The following is a 20,862-nucleotide window of genomic DNA, read 5'->3' on the forward strand; positions in this document are numbered from 1 at the left end:
GTGCTTTGTTGGCGAGAAAACAGCGTGCCTACATACGTTGAAGAAAAATAGCTTTTTATCACTTGGCGCGTTTTTTCGAATAACTAATGGCTTATCGTAGGCTGATGGCAACCATTCCATTTAATTCTTCGGCCTAACTATGCTACGTCACAACTACTTTTGGGTTACCGTGTACAGGCCTTGTTTTCTAGTGGGTGTTGGCAGTGCACCCCTGACTTGAACAATATTTGGCAATATAATTGAGAACAAAAAGCTATAAAAAACATTTCTAATGTAGGAATGAATGCATAACCTTTTCAGTCCGCAGGCCAGATTTGCGGTATTTCTGCCGCTCGCGGGTCAGAAACTTGTAGATAAAGGGTGGCCATATGACCTCCATTTTACGGGACATTCCTGTCATTTTGACTGTCCCAACTTTTTTTTTATAAATTGTCCCGTTTTTCACCTTATTTTCAAAGACAGCTGGGTTAAACTTTTAGTTTTTATAACTTATGATAATTTTAAGTATAAATACAAATATTCATCTCACATTTTGTCATGTTAAATTGTTTTTCCTCGATTTTTCAGCAATTTTAACAATTCAGGATTTTGTTTGACGTATGGCAACGTTTTAAAGGACAATTGGTGACGTCCCCGTATTTTACTGCAATTTGTAGAAAACTTTTTATTTTTCCCACCCTTCACCCCCTTTTTGCAGTAATTCGCAAATTTCTGGAAAGTTGCATTTTTGGGCTGCTAATTAGTGCGCTCCGTATTTAGGATCGCAATTTCCCGCATTTTCCTTGACGATGTATAATGAACCTAAGTATGAAGATACAATTTTTATTTGTGAATCCATATGATATTACTATAATATCAATTACAGCAAATTAAATAATTTTCCATGCAGTTAGAACTGAATCATTAAGTCTACCTGCGGACCACCTACGCCATCGTCGTTGACCACCGCTGGTCCGCGGACCATAGGTTGAGAAATGCTGGCTTGAATCTTTATCTATTGACGTTACTTTAAATTACTACCAACTTTTTAACCCCCGTAACATCTCTCACATGAGTTGTTGGATGTTAATACAGTCGACACTCAATATAACGCCCCCCCCCCCAATCCCGTCGAAAATGGGCGTTATATTGGAAGGGTCGTTATATCGAAAGTAAAACATACATACGATAGTCGTTCTATGAAAACATTTGGGACTTTTCCTACCGGTCGTTGTAATGGAATTTTCGTTATAACGTGGGGTCGTTGCAACGAGCGTCTACTGTATTTTGAGGGATGAAGCCTGTATAACTGCTTTACGCGATTTCCTTATAGATTAAAGGTTAAAAGAAGCGCTCACTTGATCTATCGAACTGCGGCGGCGAACGTCAATGTCAAATATCTCGGCGCTTCTCTGGGTAAACATAATGTACAATATACTGTATAACAACATGTGCTCACAACGTTCTTTCAGTCATCTCTTAACCAGGGCCGTCTCAAGAGCATCATGGAGCCCCCGGGCCAAGTGGTTTTTCTGATGTCCTTCCTGATAGATTCTAGAAAAAAAAATTTCAGATCTCATTTTTATGAGTTCCCCGGCCGTGCCACGACCTCCTATATGACCTAGTTATCTAGGTGGTCGTGGCCCGGGTGGGCCCATGCGTTAAGACGGCACTGCTTTTAACGTCAAACTAACAGCAAAAAAAAAAAAATACCAATTCATTTTATTTTTTTGAAATAATTTTGTTCCCTGACTAAAAAAATAGAGAACAGGAAAAAAAAAATTCACTTTAAATTTCGTCATTCTCAGATTTCACACGAGATCCAACAGAATTAATCTTGTTATCAAACTTCAGAAGTTCGTTCAGGGACTTGATTCCACTGCGAGAGAATGTATCCATCCCTAGCTTCTGCACCGCATATTGCCAATTTTATGCTAGTGTTACCAGTCTCACATGGCTCTCTACTTGAGAATGTGTGTGACAATGGGGGAGCTTACCTCCAATAATAGGAGCTTACCTCCCTATAATTGTCTCCCCTAATTATTTAGATTATAGATTTGTGTTAGAGATTTAGATTATTATTCTCTTTCTCAACCGCTTCTGATCACTCTTGTTATATCTTCTTTATATTTGTATTAAAAGTGATGTTTGGGGGTTTGTTGGCTCTGCATTTACGGTAAAAGTAGGGAGAAAATATGCACATTTAGTTTTCGTAGTAAACAAGGTGTCTGAGATTCAACTGATTTGATTCTGAAATTATCACAATTCTGAATTTCAATCAATATTGTAATAAATTCTGAATTTTTTTTCATCAATCCCGAAATTTTTTCTCTCATCAATTCTGTGGTTTTCTTTTCTGTCCTTAGTTTTGAATTATCATCAATATTTTGATATTGATTTTTTCTCTCATTAACTCTGAATTTCCATCAATCCTATGATTTTTTTTTCCTCATTAGTTCTGAGTTTTTATCGATTCTGGATTTTCTTTTCTCTCTCATTACTTTTTATCAGTTCTAGGATTTAATTCTGAATTTTCATTGATGACAGATATTGCTCAGCATTCCTGTATATTCTATGATAATGCATGAATCCTTGGATGCCCAATTCTCCCCAGCCCCAAAATATATAAAATCAGGGCTGAGAAACGAAATTATTCTCACACCGGGCCCCCGCATCTGATAAGGGCGGGCCTTGATAATAGCAAATTAACGATTTAACCTGGTGATCATACTAAGATTCTGTATCGACGATACTGACTCAAGACTTAATTTCCGAAAATGAACTCATTTTTATTATTCTCTATTATTGAACAGATCTTGAGAATCCAGATTGATGGCCGATTTTTTTATATGTTGATAATTTTCTTTTTGTTGCTATATATTGCTCTTGTTTACTTTTAATAGTTTCTTGATACACCCATCCTTCGGGAAAACGCTTTGAAATCTCTCCGAGATGTGAAGCGGGGTGTGTCTGGTCCTTCAATATCTATTGCCATATTAAAATTGAGGATAATTTCGTTGCTGGCTGCAAAATATATTAAATTCTTTGAGCATTTATCATCAAAGTTAAGATTTTAATTTTTATCATTTACGTTGGTTCCCCTCTTATACTATCCGTTTACCTGAGACTCATTTATCTACAGTTACCCTCACTCTATTCCCCCCCCCCACCCCTCCATTTAAGTATGGCACCCTAAAATTAAATGTCTCATATCCTATTTCTTTCATAAGCCCAAGAGTCCCTTGCTCTAAGAGGACTAGACTTTGACCCCTTAGCCTCTCTCTCTAGTCCAGGGGTTCTTAACCCATGGGTCGTGACCCAAACTTTGGTCACAAGGGCTTCCGAGATGAGTGTTACAAATAAAATAAAGTCCTGTTATAAATGCACTTACTGCACCATTGATTTCATTATCAAAAATCGAACAAATCCACAGCATGCAAAATTTATTATATTGTTGATTTTGCATCGCTACTAAAAAAAAGTTAAGAACCTCAGGCCTAGCCATTTCATCTATGCACCTAAGCTCTTAACAATGTTTGACGATGCTCCCCCTCCCCCAAAGAGCCACTGTGAATGCTTTGAGAACTGCTATACAGTCATATTTTGGTACTCTATGGTTTTGGAACTCGTCAAAATCTATATTAAATTTAAAAGACCTAAATTCATGGCCAGAAATTTTTTTTCGCAACTGGTATTTTGTTTCCCCTTCTCACCTTCACCCCTTGTGCCAATAAAATTAAGACCAGACTTTCCTGATGGACGTGATACCATTCACATTCATATCATGTAATTAAAAACTTAGGCCTGTACAAGAAAACTAGAGATAGTGATATCACAAATACTGAGTAACAACATAAGGCGTTGTCTTAATTTAAATTTTAATATACATTTATTTCTGCGATCACAATACAAGAGGAGGAGGAGAACGATGCTCAAATAAATGAAATACAACCTCATTAACACAAAAAATAACAACATAAATACATAATTTACATTCAATACGATAAATATTTTATACAAAAAAAAAACAACAAAAAAGACGACATAGTGTGAACACATACTGTTCCCAAGATACAATTTCTCGCATGCATCTCATGAAATGTAATTTTCGCAAACGTAATGAGAAATTACAAAAGTGAAAACGTATACAGCTAAGTCTTGCAGTAAATTCTGCACTAACTTCAAAGTGTTACTCATTTTATTAATTACACAAGGGGCAATGCCTGAAAGCATGAGGACTCCCATCAGGACCGAAGGTGAAGACTGGCGAGAGATAACCTGCAGAAATGAACAAAGTAAATCATAAACATGGAATAGAACTTGATACACACACAAACAAAACTTTCATACCCAATTGCAGTAGACTCTGATTTAAAGGAATAGAAACAAAAAAATGATCGTCAATTTTTCCCCCCATCAAATTCTGAAAATCGGCAGAATTTTACTGAAATGATCAATATCAATGATAATAATGAAATAAAATATTTACACTATTTCTCGATGCATGAATTCTTTATGCGAATAAATTAAAAACTGTTTGTTATAAAAACAATAAAAAGGCTCAGTAATTAATATTGCCACGTTTATTACACAATCAGACAGTCGGAAATTTATTATTTGTTTTGCACTATCGTAACAGCAAAAGAATTCAACCTGCCTGATCGAGGGATTCCCAAAGTTTTTATTTTCACTGCACTGTTGAGAATGACATTGGAATTCTAAACATAGTAGAGGGCCCCGATTATCCGAGCTTTGATTAGCTGAGTATTGGGCTGTCCGAGGCACTTTTTATAACATGATTTTAAAATTAAGAGCAGTAAAATGTTTTGTGTCATAACAAACTAGTTCACATAATGCTCTAGTGTGTAATGACAGCTTTATAGGTTGTGAAGGTAGAGACTTTGCCCCTTTGGAGAATGGGCCAAGAGGGCAGTAGAAGCTACTGGTACAACATGGAATCTTATGGCTTGGACTAGTTCGAAGGCTTTAGTAATTTATTTTTTTTTTAAGATGGGGCGTCAATGAAAAAAATGAGTTTGGAAGACTGTACCCTACAAATATCTTGAACTTCCAAAATTCCATAAGGTTCGTATTATCCTAGGTCCGGTCCATATTAGCTAGGATAAGCCTATTCTAGGGTCTCACTGCAGCACCCTTGCTCAATCTTGAGATGTTTTGACAGTGCCCAAAAGTTAAGTGGCACATTAGTTAGGGGAGTCATATCCATATTACTTAATGTATTCAATTGAGTTTTAACACCCCCCCCCCCCCCCATAAAAAAATATCTAATGTCACCACAGTCCAAACATCTCTTTTAAATCTGTGTTGGTAGAACCAGCAGAGAATGCCCCCACAGGCTAATTTACCAAAGAAGTCGGTTATAACAACAGCTAACAATTACAAAAATAATAATAGTCGTTATAACAGACTTGTCATTATAAGCAGCAAGTTTCTTCAAAGCTAGCTCTTTGACAACCACTCATAATAGCGAGATTCTTATTATAAGCTAGGACTGGATAAATCCCAGGCACTAAGTTGCCATGGCATCTAGAGAATCTGTGTTGGTGCCTAAAATTTTTTAAATGTGGTTGTTAAATTGGAGTAATTTTTTTAATTGGAGTCAAAGGGATGACACAAGATTTTTTGATTCCATTACACAACATATTTTAACACAGGAAAAGTAAAAAAAACATAATTTAAGACAGTTTTTCCTGAGCAAAATACCACGCTTGGATCCTACGAAATCAGGCTGGCGGCTAAACATTTTTTTCAATTTAACAAGTCCTGTCATAAGCTGTACTTACTACATCCGTCTTCTACTGTATCATGGTTCGTACGAACCTTGAAAAGTCCTTGAAAAAAAAAAGTTCATTTTCAAGGCCTTGAAAGTCCTTGAAAATAAATAAGAGTCCTTGAAAAAGAATTTTTTTTTAAGAATTCTGTGAGAGTCCTTGAAAAAGAATTTTTTTTAAGAATTCTGTGAGAGTCCTTGAAAAAGAATTTTTTTTTAAGAATTCTGTGAGAGTCCTTGAAAAAGAATTTTTTTTTAAGAATTCTGTGAGAGTCCTTGAAAAATTTGTGTTTTCCGAAATAGTTTTCGCCACTTTTTTTTTTTTACTTCGTAAGTGACGTCCTTAAAAAAGTACAAAGCACAGGGAAAAAGCCTTAGTAGCCAATAACCCTGGATAATTGGATTTAAAGCACGTTTTTCCCCATTATTATAAAGCCGGGTTTTCGTAGGAGCAGGTTTTTTGTGCTGCGTGCAAAGTGAATCGCCCAGCGTGACACGCTGTCCACTCACCAATAATAAGAAAACAAGTTCGACTGTTTTCCTAGAGAGCGCAACAAGCCTCACACGGCAGTGTTTTACGTCGGGCGTGATTGGTCGACTGTTTCTGGAGGAGTCAAATGCGTTGTGCGCCACTCGTTTTACCGATCTTCTCTTCATTTTTGTTTTCTTTCACTTCCCTTCATCGAGCTCGATGCTTCCCTTCAAACCGGAGCATGCAGATGACAGAGTAGCTGATAGCAGGGCCGTGAGCTGATGCGCCACGGTAGGAATACACAAACACGTAGTGTGATTATGTAAAACGTTTCTGTCGACGCGAAATGATACAGTTCGGTTCATGCGGCGCCAAAAACCTATGTTGGAATGTTTTTTCCCTTTTTATTCTCTGTGCACGTGGAACCGCTCGGCCCGACGCAATATGTAAATCGCTGACGGCATGCTCTCACCCTCACGGGAGCTCGGCTTTGTACTGTAGGCTGGTTTTTTTTCCGCGTCTATGTCGGGATTGTTTTTTTTCTCCCTGAGATTGCCGGTTGTTATTTGTCGGCCGTTTTATTTATTTATTTCTTTTATGATCGTAAATGATCTTGTTTTTTTTCCTTGCAACTTTTATGGAATAAAAGCTAGAGTTCAAAATGAACTTCCGATCGTTGTTTTTTTTCTTCAGCTCAGTCGGCACACTCTGACCCCCAACAACCAACCAATACCTATTTCTAGAGTAGAAGTCCTTCTGTTCTAGAAGGTATTGCAACAACCCACTTCTAGGAAAACCCGGCTTTATGGTAGCATGTATCCTGTGATCGTATGTAGACGTATTTGGAGTCGTTGGAAGTCATTAAACTTTTGTACAAGGTATTTTTTCTGGAGGACTTGAGAAATCAATATCTTAATAAAAAAGTGTCATAATTTTTGCCGAAATAATTTCAGCCTTTCGGTCCGTAAGTGAGTGAAGCTTCCTCTGATTACTGTCAACTATAGGCGGAAATTGACTTGGAAGTCTGGGGGGGGGGGGGGACACGATGATGATGTCAATTCATATATGCATATATACATTAGATCAGTCAACTTCACATCCCCCCCCCGTATCTCCGCTCATGCTGTCTAAGGTTGTATAAGGTTCTTTAAAGAAAGAAAACAAAAAATGAGTAACAAGTGTGTGTACTTTTAATTACTTGTGTGGCTGAAAAATCCCTTCTATCAAGATTGGTTGCTGAGTGTGCCAGACAAAAATGTCGCCAAATGCAAGCTGTACTTCAATGGGTGAATCGGCGCTGAAATCCATTGAGCTTATATTACTGGAGGGAGTATGACGCAGGGCCATAACTAGGATTTTTGTATTGTCTTGCCGCCCCCACCAATTCGGAATTCGATAATTTTATAACGGTGTTCACCTAAAAATTGCCACCCGGGGCAGTTACCCCCCCCCCTCCCGCGTTCTAGTACAGGTGCTGGTATGACGTCAGTGGTCTACATAATTACTTGGAAGATCACGTGACGCGTTGGATGTCGGCGCATCTCCGTTATTTTCTAATGGCATCCATAGTTGTTTAAAGGAGTTTAAAACAATAAATGAAAGAAATAATTTCAGTATCGATGATATGATTACAGAATTAATGAAAGAAAGAATTACAGAATTAATGAAATATAATTCCAAAATTAATGAAATATAATTCCAGAATTAATGAAATATAATTCCAAAATTAATGAAATATAATTCCAGAATTAATGAAATATAATTCCAGAATTAATGAAATAATTTTAGAATCAATAAAAGAATTCAGCATTAGCGAAAGAAACAAATCCAGAATTGATGAAAGCAATTATTCCAAAAGTTATGAAAAATTATTCCAGAATTGATGAAAAAATTCCAGAATTAATGAAAGAAATTATTCCAGCATTAATGAAATAAATAAATTCAGAATTAATGAAAGAAATAATTTAATCTTTTTTTTATCTTTAGAAGAGTTCTTTTTTTTAGTCTTTAAAAGGAAATTAATTGCAATATTTAGAGACTAAACTACGTTTCAATGAGGAAATGGACAGGCACGAAGTGTGTTATTCAATGTGTCATATGTTTTGTATGATATATATGTGTATGTGGCCTCCTTTATTCATTACAGATGATGTGAAATAAAGTAGGTAGAAATGTAATCTCTGAAAGTTTTAATCAAAATTAAATATGCGCCTATTCATGTTAAAAATATGCTTTTGTAAAAAAAGTCCTTGAATTTTTAAGTTTTACCTTGAAAAGTGCTTGAATAGTCCTTGAATTTTTTTTCGTTGGAAGAGTACGAACCATGTGTATAATTAATTAGTTAATTAGAATGTACAGTTGCCCCCCCCCCCCCCCATATAGCAAACACCAATTTAACAATTTCTTTTTCAAGTCTCTGTGAGTATATTTGTGTTAACATCAAAACTGTTAAAATGATTTTCCTCAATTTAACAAGCTGCATTGTCAAGTCTTCTCTATTCATTAGATTGGGATTTGACTCTATACATGTTTCCCCACCGTAAAGGAGTTCACGCATTACACTTTTGTGCTTTGCACAAAAAGTAGCAACAATGGAAACTTTGTTACATCTTTCAAAGGTCAGATGATGCAAAATACAGATTTCACAAGATTTCCTCAGGAGAAAAAAAAACTAGTGAGGTGTTCAAATATACATTCAAGGCTATTTTGAGCAAGACATTACAGAGAGATTTACAGTAGTAAAGAATATAGTTGTATCAAGAGCAGGGCCATCTTAAGAATAACATGGGGCTCAGTGATTTTCCTAAGGCAATTTTACTAGGCAATTTTACATGCATACTTCTTGAAAAAATTTCAACTATATCTCCCTTTTGTGAGGGCCTGTGTGAGCTAATGCATTAAGATGGCACTGATCAAGAGCAATTTAACATCAGATTAAAAGTCATTCCAAACAAGGTTTGTAAAAAATATTGTTGTAAAGAGATTCATCGTTTTTTTTATATATGTACCAAATAACATTATAGCAAAGTTTCACTGCATATGATGTGTGGCATTAGGAATGTGTTATTATTATACAATGACGTATGATATCGATGAAAAATATATTACCTGTAATTCTAACTTGGCCCATACTTGAAACGCCAGCTCAAGTATAAGGAATGGAAGAAATATGCTCTGAAAGAAAACAAGGAACAAATATTACAAATTTTTGATGCACAGAAAATGAATAATATGTATACAATATTTTCGCAGTTTGAGTGCCACAACGAATTATGCATTTTGAGAAGGCAGCTACACAATAATATTTTATAATTTTATAATAATATTAAGGGCTTATCATTGTTCAATAGCTAATTCCTCAACCCTTTAAGCAATTATCAAAATTTTCCTGATCTGCATCATAAGTGCAGTAGTGGAAAACACCACCTATTTTCAAGAAGGAATATTTTTTTCGATTGTATACGCTGATAAATGCTCCCCCCCCCCCAACACAAAATAATTATTATTATAATACAAAACAAGGAAGAGAAAAAATACAGTTTTCTGTTATTTATGCTGTCAGCATAATTGTACATTAACTCGAAGGGAAAGGAAAACCATCCTTTCTCTCCCCTTGTTATCAAACTTTGAACAGAAGCTGACTCTGCCCACTGGCAGTTGATTGACAGGAGGGGGGGGGAAGAAGTAAACATGTTATCGGGCAAAGCTCTCTTTCTGTACACAGCTACCTGAGCTCTGTATTGCCTATGGTTTTAAGAAGTTGAGATAGCTCGCTGACTGGAATCTGGACCCTTTCAGGGGCATTTTAAGCTTGGGGGGGGGGGGAAGAGCCAGAAGACACACAGAGCCATGTCGAGAGAGCAGGGAACCTGAAGAAGCACAGTCTTGTTGTGTTTAGCCAGGAAATGGACCAGATATGAAGAATAGGTGGGTGCGTTATCATGATAGAGTTGCCAATTACCCACAAGTCCTGCTTTTTGCATCTCTGAACCTCTTGGAACTGGTCTTTCGTGATGGTTGTGCCGTGTGGTGCATACTTGTGATGAATCACGTCACTGGTGTCAAAAACGACAGTCAGCACAACTGTGGTCTCTCCACCAATGTGCTGCCCTCTTTGAAGCGGTTGCACTACTTACTACTTTATCTGTGTAGTGCCAATTGCTTTAATCTTGAAGAACTGTTGAATCTTGCAGATTGTTTCCACTCAGTTTCACCAGACTTTACACAAAATTTAATACAGTAGCGTTGTTTAAGTTTTACTGCCATTTTGTCAAAAACCAAAATCAAGTGCCACTCACACTTCCTCACTCATCGGCGATCTGCCAGAAACTTCTGCGGACAGGGAAAAATTCAAGCATATGCATTACAATTGCCACCACACATGCACCAAACCATGCCTCAATAGATTCACTGGTTCACGCACAAAAAATTATAGCATGATTCGTTTTGGAAACACCTTGTATGTTATTACTTTGTTTTAATTTACAAAATTTTTTTATGCTAGCCAGTTTACAGGATGGGTGCCAATTAGCGAAAATACCACACAAGCCTTACACGGAGAAGCATTTTGATAGTGAAAAAGGGTCATCACTAAGCTCTTTTACAACCGGTTTTTTTCCTAAATAGACGTTTCTATGTTTTGACTCATCTTTTTTCCTTCTTTTACTCTTTGCAGCATTACCTATAGACCCTTGGTGGAAAGAGTCCTAATCTAGTCATTTTATATATAAATTGTTGAATGGTTTTACTTTTATGCACGGTTAGATAAAAATCTGATATTTTCTTTATTCATAAACTGAAAAGAAAAAAAATGTCTGATATTGATCAAGTCGCTATTTTGTTTGTTACTCTTGCCACTTTGGTAATGTAACTAAAGCTTTCTTCAAAATTCAATGTCATTGTTTATGAAAATTTTTTATACTATTTCTTTATTGGTCATGTTCTGATAAACTTTCTCTGAGATGGTCAGTCTCTGGAGTTGGGTCGTACCTGGCATCCTGACGATCAAGTCACACTCTTTTGTCTCTCATCTAAGCTAAAGTCTTAAATAGTCGGCTCTTGATGAGTCGTTCATCCTTCCTTCCAGCAGTATGCTGACTTCATAGTAACAAGTTCAATAGTGAAGTGCTCGCGACCGGCTGGTTTCAACTCATCAAGATCATCATGCAGTGGTACTAGTCATCTGCTTTCCTGTCCAATGTAAACTGTCATACAGAGTCTTGGTTATACTCAGCCGTCGCCTTGCCTGTTGCTGATTGCACTATCGGTTGTCCACTCTCTCACCCGATGAAAATCGCCACACTCTGCCTTGATCAGACGTCAACTCGTTTGTTGCCAATCATCACCCAAACTCTTCCAGTCAGGCTTAGTAGCTTCCTGTTTCACCACGCCCTCCTGTTGCATGGATCCATGTTGTCGGATAGCTACCTCGCTCATGCCATTCAAGGTCATCAACGTATGGTTGAAACACAGTCAACAGGTTTTTACTGCCTCCTTGGACTGTGATAATACATTGGACTTGTATGCGAACTGGTATGAGATCTTGAAGTTATTTTATGTTGATCTGTTTAATTGTTTGAGTAAGTTGTTTAAAATTTATTAAACTAATTTTCTGGTTAAACATAGGATTTCTGTGTAGATTTATCTGTCTCTCTCTCTCATTGTGTACCAATTGCATCGAATTCTCCAGACCAGAACCTTGGTCATTATGCGGTACATTGCATCTTTTTCTCCTCACCCTTCAATGAGACTTAGACTTGTTTTTCAGGTTTCCATGTCTGACAAGATATAATATTTCATTTTCTTCCTCACCCTTCACAAATCCAAAACATACCCATACTCCCTACCTTGGTCGTCTTCGGCATTTTGAATTTTATAGAGTTGAGCAACAAGAACGAATAGAAACATTGGGCTACCATCAATAATTTTTTTCTTTTTGTTTAATCTGATGCTGTGCCTACTGCTTCCAATTTCTTCACCACTGTATTTGATTCCTCGTGTAAAGGTGGAATGAATAGTTGAGTAAGTATGGGACATATTAGTCAGAGTCAAACTAATTCATAAAAATATGTTATATCCATCAAGCTTTATTAACTTGAAAAACTTACCTTCAAGAGCGAGTTTAAATAACCCATGCCGAAACATGTCTTTGTCAGTAAAGCTGCAAGTATGATAATCCATGGCCTCAGGACGCTCAACCTGAAGTAAGAATAATGTAGTCTCTCCATCATGATCTGTGTGCAGCTGCTATTACGCCTGCTGTCTGCCCTCCCTCTTCCGAATGACCTGTTTTCGGCATCTGAAACCTTCTTAGGAAATATGTATGAGTCATCGAAAGTAGAACGACTGAAGACGCCATTGACAGAAGCCGGGCTGCTGCTATCTCCCGTATCCTGATCGAAGGACTCTCCCGAGGAGTAATTGGAATTCAGCAAGATGGAACCCTGACACATGCTGGTACCTCTCTGCGGTGGCGGCGATACTTTGGCACTAGTTACACGATCCTCGACACCGGTAGCAGAGATCTCAGCATCAGAATGGTTCTTTTCCGCATCATCAGAGAGGTTGGTTGAAATGTTACCTAGGGGTACAAAAAGACACCTATTGATTAATAATGTTTAGTCAAAACAGTTTGATAAATTAATTAAAGTCAGCAGTAACATTTTTCCATTCCAGAAACCTTTACTACTTTTTAAGACCATGGAGGGCATGATAAATCGAAAAACAATTTAGGTGCAAGCCAAATGTTTTAGGAGAAAGGTGCACAAACTCCAGCCTGAGGGCCAAATATGGCCCATCAAAAAGTTTCATCCGGCCTGCTAAAGATGTTCCATAGTAGAAAAGTATCTATACACAAAACACAATAAAAGCCTAGGCTGACCATATTTTGTTCATAAAAATATGGGATCCATATAGGATATTGCTAAATATTGCAAAAAAAACTTGTCAAATGCAAGTTACCAGTTATAGCTACAAAAATTTCCAAAGCTAAGTAAAGTTGCCAATCAAAGCCAAAAATATGTCAAAGGAATTAATTTATAAGTCATGTGAATAATCTCAATTCTTGATTTCAAAAATCAAACTAGGCTTTGCTGAAAATAGAGAAAAAAACATGACATATTATAGAATGTCAGACGACAAAAATTATGAGAAATATCCCTTAAAATATGTGTCACATGGTTAACCTATAAGTACACGTTCCTGGCATGCGAGCGTCAGCATTACTCTGCACCGTAGTCTAAAATGTTTTTACCTGTACACCCCCGTTTTAGAAATACATATGGGTTTCCCCCCCCCCTCAAAAAACAGTTCAAATAAAAGTTTTATCATCTATTCCAGGATTCAAGAACCTCCTTCCCACGTTGGCAGATGCACTGTCATGAAGTCAGAAAATTTTGGCAGCAGGTTTAGAGGGGTGGCGAATACAGTGGAGCTTGCTTAATTCAAACTTTTACAAATTCCCCTAACGTTTTTTTATATAATTTAATGTTAAAATGTCAAGTTTAATTTAAAGTTTTTTTTTTTTTAATATTTTGGATAATTTGAAGGTAGAGAACAAAAATTATCATTACTTTTGTATAAGAAAACACAGACTGGTTGGAGGAAATCCACGAGCATTCAGACGTTGTTTTCCTCTGGCCATTTTTTTTTATCTTTATTTTCCAAGGTTATTAGTGGCTGCTGACCAATTTGTTAAAAAGTAATTCTTCAAAAATAAAAGTTAAAAAATATTCTGACGTATCTGAATTTTGCCTCATAGCGCTGGTGAATTTTTTTTTCCTCCAGACCTTAACTTTTGGCTGAAACAGCCATGCGCTAACATTCTGTTCGCTGAGCAAAGTATTAAGGAACCGTAGAGTCAGTCCTATAGATAACCCCATGTTTTATGAGCACTTGTAATAAGACATTAAATAAAAACATGTTTTCCTTTGAAAGCGGCACTCTTTGTATGTCTAAATTGTATTTGCCTTTTGCATTAGATTTATTGTTTAGCCAGTCAGTATGAAAAATAATTACGGGTTTTGGTGATTGGAAACCATCAAAACCACAAGATCTAAATTTATAAAAAGATTATATCTAAGCTGAATTAATCAGCCAAAAGTATTTGAATGACTAGTGAGGAATTTCAGCAATGTGACGACTGTCAGTGTAGAAAGAATTTAAAATGCTAATTCAAAAATTTTTAGAGTTCTATTTTTTTATAATTTAATGCCTGTTTTAGCATTGTTCGACCAGAATGCATCGAAATTGAACACCACTTGATATGAATTGTGTTGTTCAACCTGTGTGGAAACCAACAGATTTCTTCTGAACAAATTCTAATGAAAATAGATTTTCCAATTAACATACAGATGATTGACATAATTAGGGAAACAGTTTCAAAACTGATTATAAGTAACTGTATCAGTCTGTAAACAAGGTTAATAGCATGGTCCATAAACTCTACAGTGATGCTGATTCCAGAAAGGTGGGATAGTATAGCAACTAAGATCATCAGAAGCAGAACGCCATTCAACAAATTTTCTTGAAAAAAATCTTTGCAAATGCATTTAAATGAGGTTATTCACATTTCTATGACTATAAGGGAAACAGAATATTACCATATCGTCAAATTATTAGCTCTAGTATTTAAAATAGAAGATGTGGGTCAACAAAATTAATACACCAAGGGTTCTCAAACTGTGAGCCGGCAACCTTTGTCTCTTTTGAGGCCAACAAAGAAAATTCCACATTTCTAAGTGTAACTTGGCATGTTTTTAATAACAAGTTCCTTGTTCAAGTTGCAAAAGAGTGGAACTAAGTGCAATAGAGTGCATTCTAAGTGCAAATGAGAGATTTGAATTCAAAAATTGAAGAAAAGTTGAAGGAAAAAACCAGCATAAACTAACGGAAAATGCTTTTCCCCTCTCATTTATGCTGTTTCCCCCCCCCCTAACTTTTCAATTCAAATATTTCAGCGAATATTGCACTTAGAAACATCAAATTTTTCGAAAGGGGTGTTAATTATACACCTTGTATATAAATCTAAAATAAATACAAGTAAGGCACAATATACACTTGCTAATGAATCCCTCTGGAGATTTCCTTTTGATCAATTTTTATTTAAAAAAACCTATTCATCCTTCAATAATATCTTCTGATTCATATGAATCAGTGCAGAGCGACTGCCAGCCAAAACATTTCAACTTTTATCATGCACACACACATGAAAAACCACTTCCAGCATCAGCTAAAATTATTTTCTTTTGATGGTCCGAAACTCTGAACTACCATGTTTCCCCCAAAATAAGACCTAACCAAAAAATAAGTTCTCGCATGATTTTTCAGGATGATCCTAATACAATTTCTGACAATAAAGTTCAGTGACTAGTCCTGTAACATTAACGTAGGTGAAATGTTAACGAAAGTTACCTTACTGTTCTTCGAAATAGTCACCTCCCATTACTATGCACCACTGAGATCTCCTATACATGTCCTGGAAACTTTGCAAGAAGTCTTCTTTTTGGGATGGAGCTCAAAAGCCGCGGCACGTTTCGTTGGATGTCAGGAATATCGTCAAATCTCTTTCCTTTCAAAGCGAGTTTGAGTCGTGGGAATAGGAAGAAGTCTGGAGGACTAAGATCTGGCGAGTATGGTGGATGTTCAATTTGCACCACCGCCTTTTTTGCCAGGAACTGTTTGACGATATTGGCTGTGTGAGGGTGAGCATTGTCGTGAACAAGAAACCATGAACCTTGTTGTGCGTACTGAGGTCGTACTCTGCGTAGACATTTCATGAAACGGGTCAAAATTTCAATGTACCTTGCAGCATTCATCGTCGTTCCCTCAGGTAGAAATTCTTTGTGGATAGACTTTCAGAAACACTTTCCCGGCCTTCTCTAAAACGGGCGAACCACTCGTACACACACTTCATGGACCGTGCTTGATCTTCATAAACACGTACCAGCATCGCGTGAGTTTCTTGCCAAGCTTAAAACAAAACTTTAAATTGATCTTTTGTTCGTTTATTTTCCTGTTCTCAGTTAAGAACCAATGCACTGAACAAGCACTTTGTAAAACAAGTCTTTCACGGAACACAAACGACGCTCAACTAAACAATGGCGGCGGCAGATGGTCAACACCTGCCGCTACGCATGTGCAGTATTTTGCTTCGCCAGTGTTGCCATATCGGCCATTCTGACTTCATTGACCAAACTTTATTGTCAGAGGTTGTATATATTATATTTTCAATACCCTAACCCAAAAATAAGTGCTACTTAAAATCACTAGCTAGATGGATACATTTTAACATCCCTCACTACATTCAATGAATGTATTGAATTTTAACGACTACTAGAGCCGACACTCATTATAACAACACCATGCGTTATTGCGACCATTCCATTATAACGACTGGTGTAATAAATTCCAATTTTTCTCCCATTAATCCTTTGTTAGTTTTCATCCAATATAATGACCTAAAAAGACAATTGAAAACAATACCATGTCCGAATTCAGCTCTGCCCTCTTTTTTTACAAAGAATTGAACAAAATCAGTGTTTTTGTTTGCCAATTTTTGTTGTTTTTTTGTTTTACATTGACCTTTGATACTGGAGATTTCGGTACATACATGCGTGCATGTAATTAATTATTGCAATTTCTAATCTGATGCATTTTCATAGAAACTGCTTATAACAAAATGAATTACATATATTCTTTTTTTTTCAGCCGAAATAGAAGTTCTTTTAAGTTAATTGTTTTTCCATACCTTTGATATAAAGACCTCCTAACATGAGTTTTGCATAAGACAATGTTGGAGAGGGTGTTATTATAACAAATTTCAACTGCACTAATAACCACACATGCACCTCAAATGCACATTCCTGTCGTGTATAAGAACGTTCAAATTTCTAACGAGCTGGTATGTACACAAATGTGTTGTGCATGCATACATGAGTGTCCCTAACATATGTGTGTTTCATGTTCTGCTAGTGCTGCCACCACCATCTTCCATATTTTGAAACAGAAATGGTAAATACTTTAATTTTCATGTTATGAAAGTATCTTGTTGTAAGTCTGCCTGCTATCTGTGGAGAGACTTTCTTTTGTGAATGGGAGACCAGCTCGCCTCCCTGCCTTGAAGTTGTAAAACCGAGGAAAACCAACTTCACCACAGGAATTACTGCCTAGCTCAAGATTTGTGTAATTGTAAGAGTATTAAACAAGCCATTGTCAGCAGGGCTACTACTAAACCACACATGCACCTTGTCTGTATTCCTCTGCACAGAAATTCTAACAAATTAGGCCTACATGTTGGAATATACATGCATGTTGTGAACCTATCACGAAGTTATTTTTCACATGTAATGCTTATTATAGTGCTTCCCATCTATTTTTCAAACTATGAGTGAAGTGTTATGACTGAATATTTGTACTGTTGTGGGCCTGTTGCTTTCTGTGACAAGACTCTTTAACGGAAAGATTGCTTCACATTCACGGCTCAAAGTTGGGAATCACAGAAAACCAAGTTCAGCCAACCGCTACTGTAGTGCCAGTTGTTAGCAAGGCTGTTTCAACACATGAAGCCCATACAGAAATCAGAACAGTGAGAGCTGTATTACAAATGTGTTACTGGCATGTCCCAGAACCTCTATTTCAGGAACGCTCTCAATAATGAACACCTCTTTTAAAGGGACAAACCTCTGGTCCAATTGGTGCCCCCCCCTATTGAGAAGTTTCACTGTCTATTGTTCTAACATGTTTATATACAATTGAATCCCATTATAATGAACTCAAAGAGATCAGAAAAATCACTGCATTATAACAAAATTTTGTTATAAAGGAATTTCAGGTATATGCATTTTTTCAATGTCAACTTATTTGGGGGATTAGAAAAAAAGTGTTCATTAAAACAAGATTTTCGCTATAACAGTATTTGTTAAAGTGGGATTCAACTGTAGTTAGTTAGTTTCGTTTCTGTATAGTCAACACCTATTAATGAGAAATTGTTTGTACGTGTAGTTATTGGGGTTGTTAAGAATAGTGTTTATTAAGTACGGTAAAACCCTCTCGCAGTCACCTCTCTCTCTCTCCTATGGCCAAATAATGATTTCCTTCAGATAATGAAAGGAAGTTGATTCCCAATATACGGTATACCGTGATTTGGTGACTTTTTTTTATTGCCAAACCCATTTTGGTGCTATTCGCTAGGGTTGCTAGGTGACTCATTACTACATTTTCAGTTCGTCAGCAATCCAAGCATTTGTTTTTCGCTCTTCACCCACAAATATGTAACTTTCAAAATGTTGATAATCGTGAGCCAGCTCCCTTCAAATCACATGTGCCACCACAGATAGACCTTCACATTGTATGGGGGAACCTTTAACTTACAGGACCAACAGAAGCCATCACATCTTTTCTCGCCACCAACTTCATAGGCGAATGACAGGTGGAACATTCATAGTTGTTGGAAATAGGCCATCTTTATACAGAACTCGATCACGCTGCTCTGCCTTTCAATTATAGACAGTGTAGAAATATGACATCAATGCGATCAACCATAATGGAGAGAAACCAGTACCGAAAAAGCAGCTTAAGCACTAGAGCATAAACGGCACAGAATAAGCAAAACAAAATGGAAACAATAAGCTGGTAGAGAAAAGCAGGTTAAGGGATGCTACCTACTTTTCAAAACTTGGGAGGATTATATTGACTACGTATCACTGTTTTGGCACAACCGAAAATTTCGTATTAACTTGAAAGTATGCATTTACAAGGGTAAAACCTCATTTATGGAAGAATTTTTTTGTCCCGTAGGTATCCATAAAAGAAGAGTTTTACTGCATAGGGGTCATTCAAGTAATACGTCAGCATCGAGGAGGGGGTTTCAGATTTGCTGACTTTTGATAACAAGGGGGGAGGGGAGTTTGAAGGTTGCTTACGTCATCAACCACTCCTTTTTGAAGATATGAAATATTCTAAGCTGCTGACAAAATTTTGCTGACGGGATGGGGGGGAGGGTTCAGTGTTTTGCTGACAAGGGGGAGCAGGGGGTCAAAAACGACTGAAAATCTGCTTACGTAATACTTGAATGACCCCATATCGCCAAATGTGGAATGGCGAGAATGATATTAATTAGGAAAACACACAACTCGCACGGCTATTCTGTGAGTATTTTTAATTTGGATTTTGTGAAAAAATCAATAGATATATTAAAATCAAATATTTCTTTCGAAAAAGCTTCTGTCCACATAGCTGTGAATAAAATCTCGTTAATTCAAGAAGTTTTACAACATGCTCAATCTCCAATAAATGTAACACATTAATTTTCACACATTTGCCACCTGGCAGTCGAGTGGTTAAGGAGCTAGCCTCTCACTGTGCAGGTCTGGGTTCGAATCCCAGTTCGGGCATGGATGTTTACTAACACTAACAAATTCCCTGGACGGATCATGCTGATCCCTTGGGAATAAGTGATAATCACATTATTAAAAATATATATATATTATTATTAATGATTACTCTACGGAGAGATAATTGAAAATAATTAGCACACATTTCAATGACTTCCTCCTACTAATTAGAATATTTTACAATATAAATGGAATCATTCATTGAAACTTCAACTTATCATAGACAAGCTTTTTTCCTATAACCTTCAATACCAAATTCATTGATGCAATAAATCATAAATTTAGTACATGACAATAATAAATTGGTGATCAATAAGGTAAGTGGGAGTCTATTTTTAAGGGGGGGGGGAAGTCTCATAATAACGTGAAAAGTCTCATTTAATAGAAACCATTGTTGCTCACCCGAAGAGTCGCCCCCCGCTCCAGCGATTTTCTTGAGTCTACTCTCGGCATTTTCGAGAATTTTCCGCCTCCTCAATTCCCGTTTACGACTCGTAATTTCGTCAGCTTCGGCCATTGTTGATATTTATTTTCAATTGACTGATAAATTTCTGATGAGGATCGCATTACACATCGAAGAGGCTCCTTCCCGGATACTCGTCAGTATCGGAATGCTGCTATTGCTATCTAGCGTCGTGAATGTACACTGTTCTAGTGGTTATCATTAGCGGCTATCCACTGAAGATCGAGACGTGTCCAATTCGAGCGCGCATGCGTGTTGTGAAGATTGTTCCTAGCTGTACTTTGCTTCTATACAGGAATGTAAGAAATTTTGAATCAGCCATATCATCGAGCTTATACATGGAATGGAGCTTATATAAGCTCAATGATCAGCCATTGTTGATGTTGACATTTATGATAATAGACTTAATAACTTCTGATGATCATTTTACACATGAAAGACTTGTTTCCTACTTGGTCTTCTGAATTCGAATGTTACTGCTGTCATCTAGTGATATATATATATACACTGTTTCAATGGTGGTAGTATCACTAGCGGCTAGTCATAAAGTAGCAATATGTGTTTATTCTCCGAGCGCATGCGTATTATAAAGATTATTTTGAGTTTTAATTCGCTTCTGTACAGGCATGTACAAATAGAGCACGCGAAATGCAGCATTTGAGCCAAACTGACGATAATTGTATTTCGTGGATTAAAAATATGGGAGATTTGTTTCATAAATACAAAAGGACCTTGCCAATTGTCGCCAAAAAGTCTAAAAATTACG

At 36.8% G+C, this 20,862-nt stretch overlaps 1 protein-coding gene across 1 annotated transcript; it reads right to left on the bottom strand.

Moving 5' to 3' along the window:
* Window positions 1-3,820: 3,820 nt before the first annotated feature.
* On the bottom strand, window positions 3,821-20,293 carry LOC149087864 (uncharacterized). Its single transcript, XM_089242139.1, has 4 exons — window positions 20,036-20,293; window positions 12,350-12,822; window positions 9,351-9,416; window positions 3,821-4,257 (listed from the first exon to the last, which is right to left on the bottom strand). The coding sequence occupies exons 1-4, from the start codon at window positions 20,148-20,150 to the stop codon at window positions 4,072-4,074; spliced, it is 840 nt and encodes a 279-aa protein (XP_089098265.1). The 5' UTR covers window positions 20,151-20,293; the 3' UTR covers window positions 3,821-4,071.
* Window positions 20,294-20,862: the final 569 nt, after the last annotated feature.

Source organism: Pholcus phalangioides, unplaced genomic scaffold (assembly GCF_987345545.1).
Source record: "Pholcus phalangioides strain wild (caught in Gottingen) unplaced genomic scaffold, Ppha-v1.0 ptg000003l_1, whole genome shotgun sequence".
NCBI classification, from domain to species: domain Eukaryota; kingdom Metazoa; phylum Arthropoda; class Arachnida; order Araneae; family Pholcidae; genus Pholcus; species Pholcus phalangioides.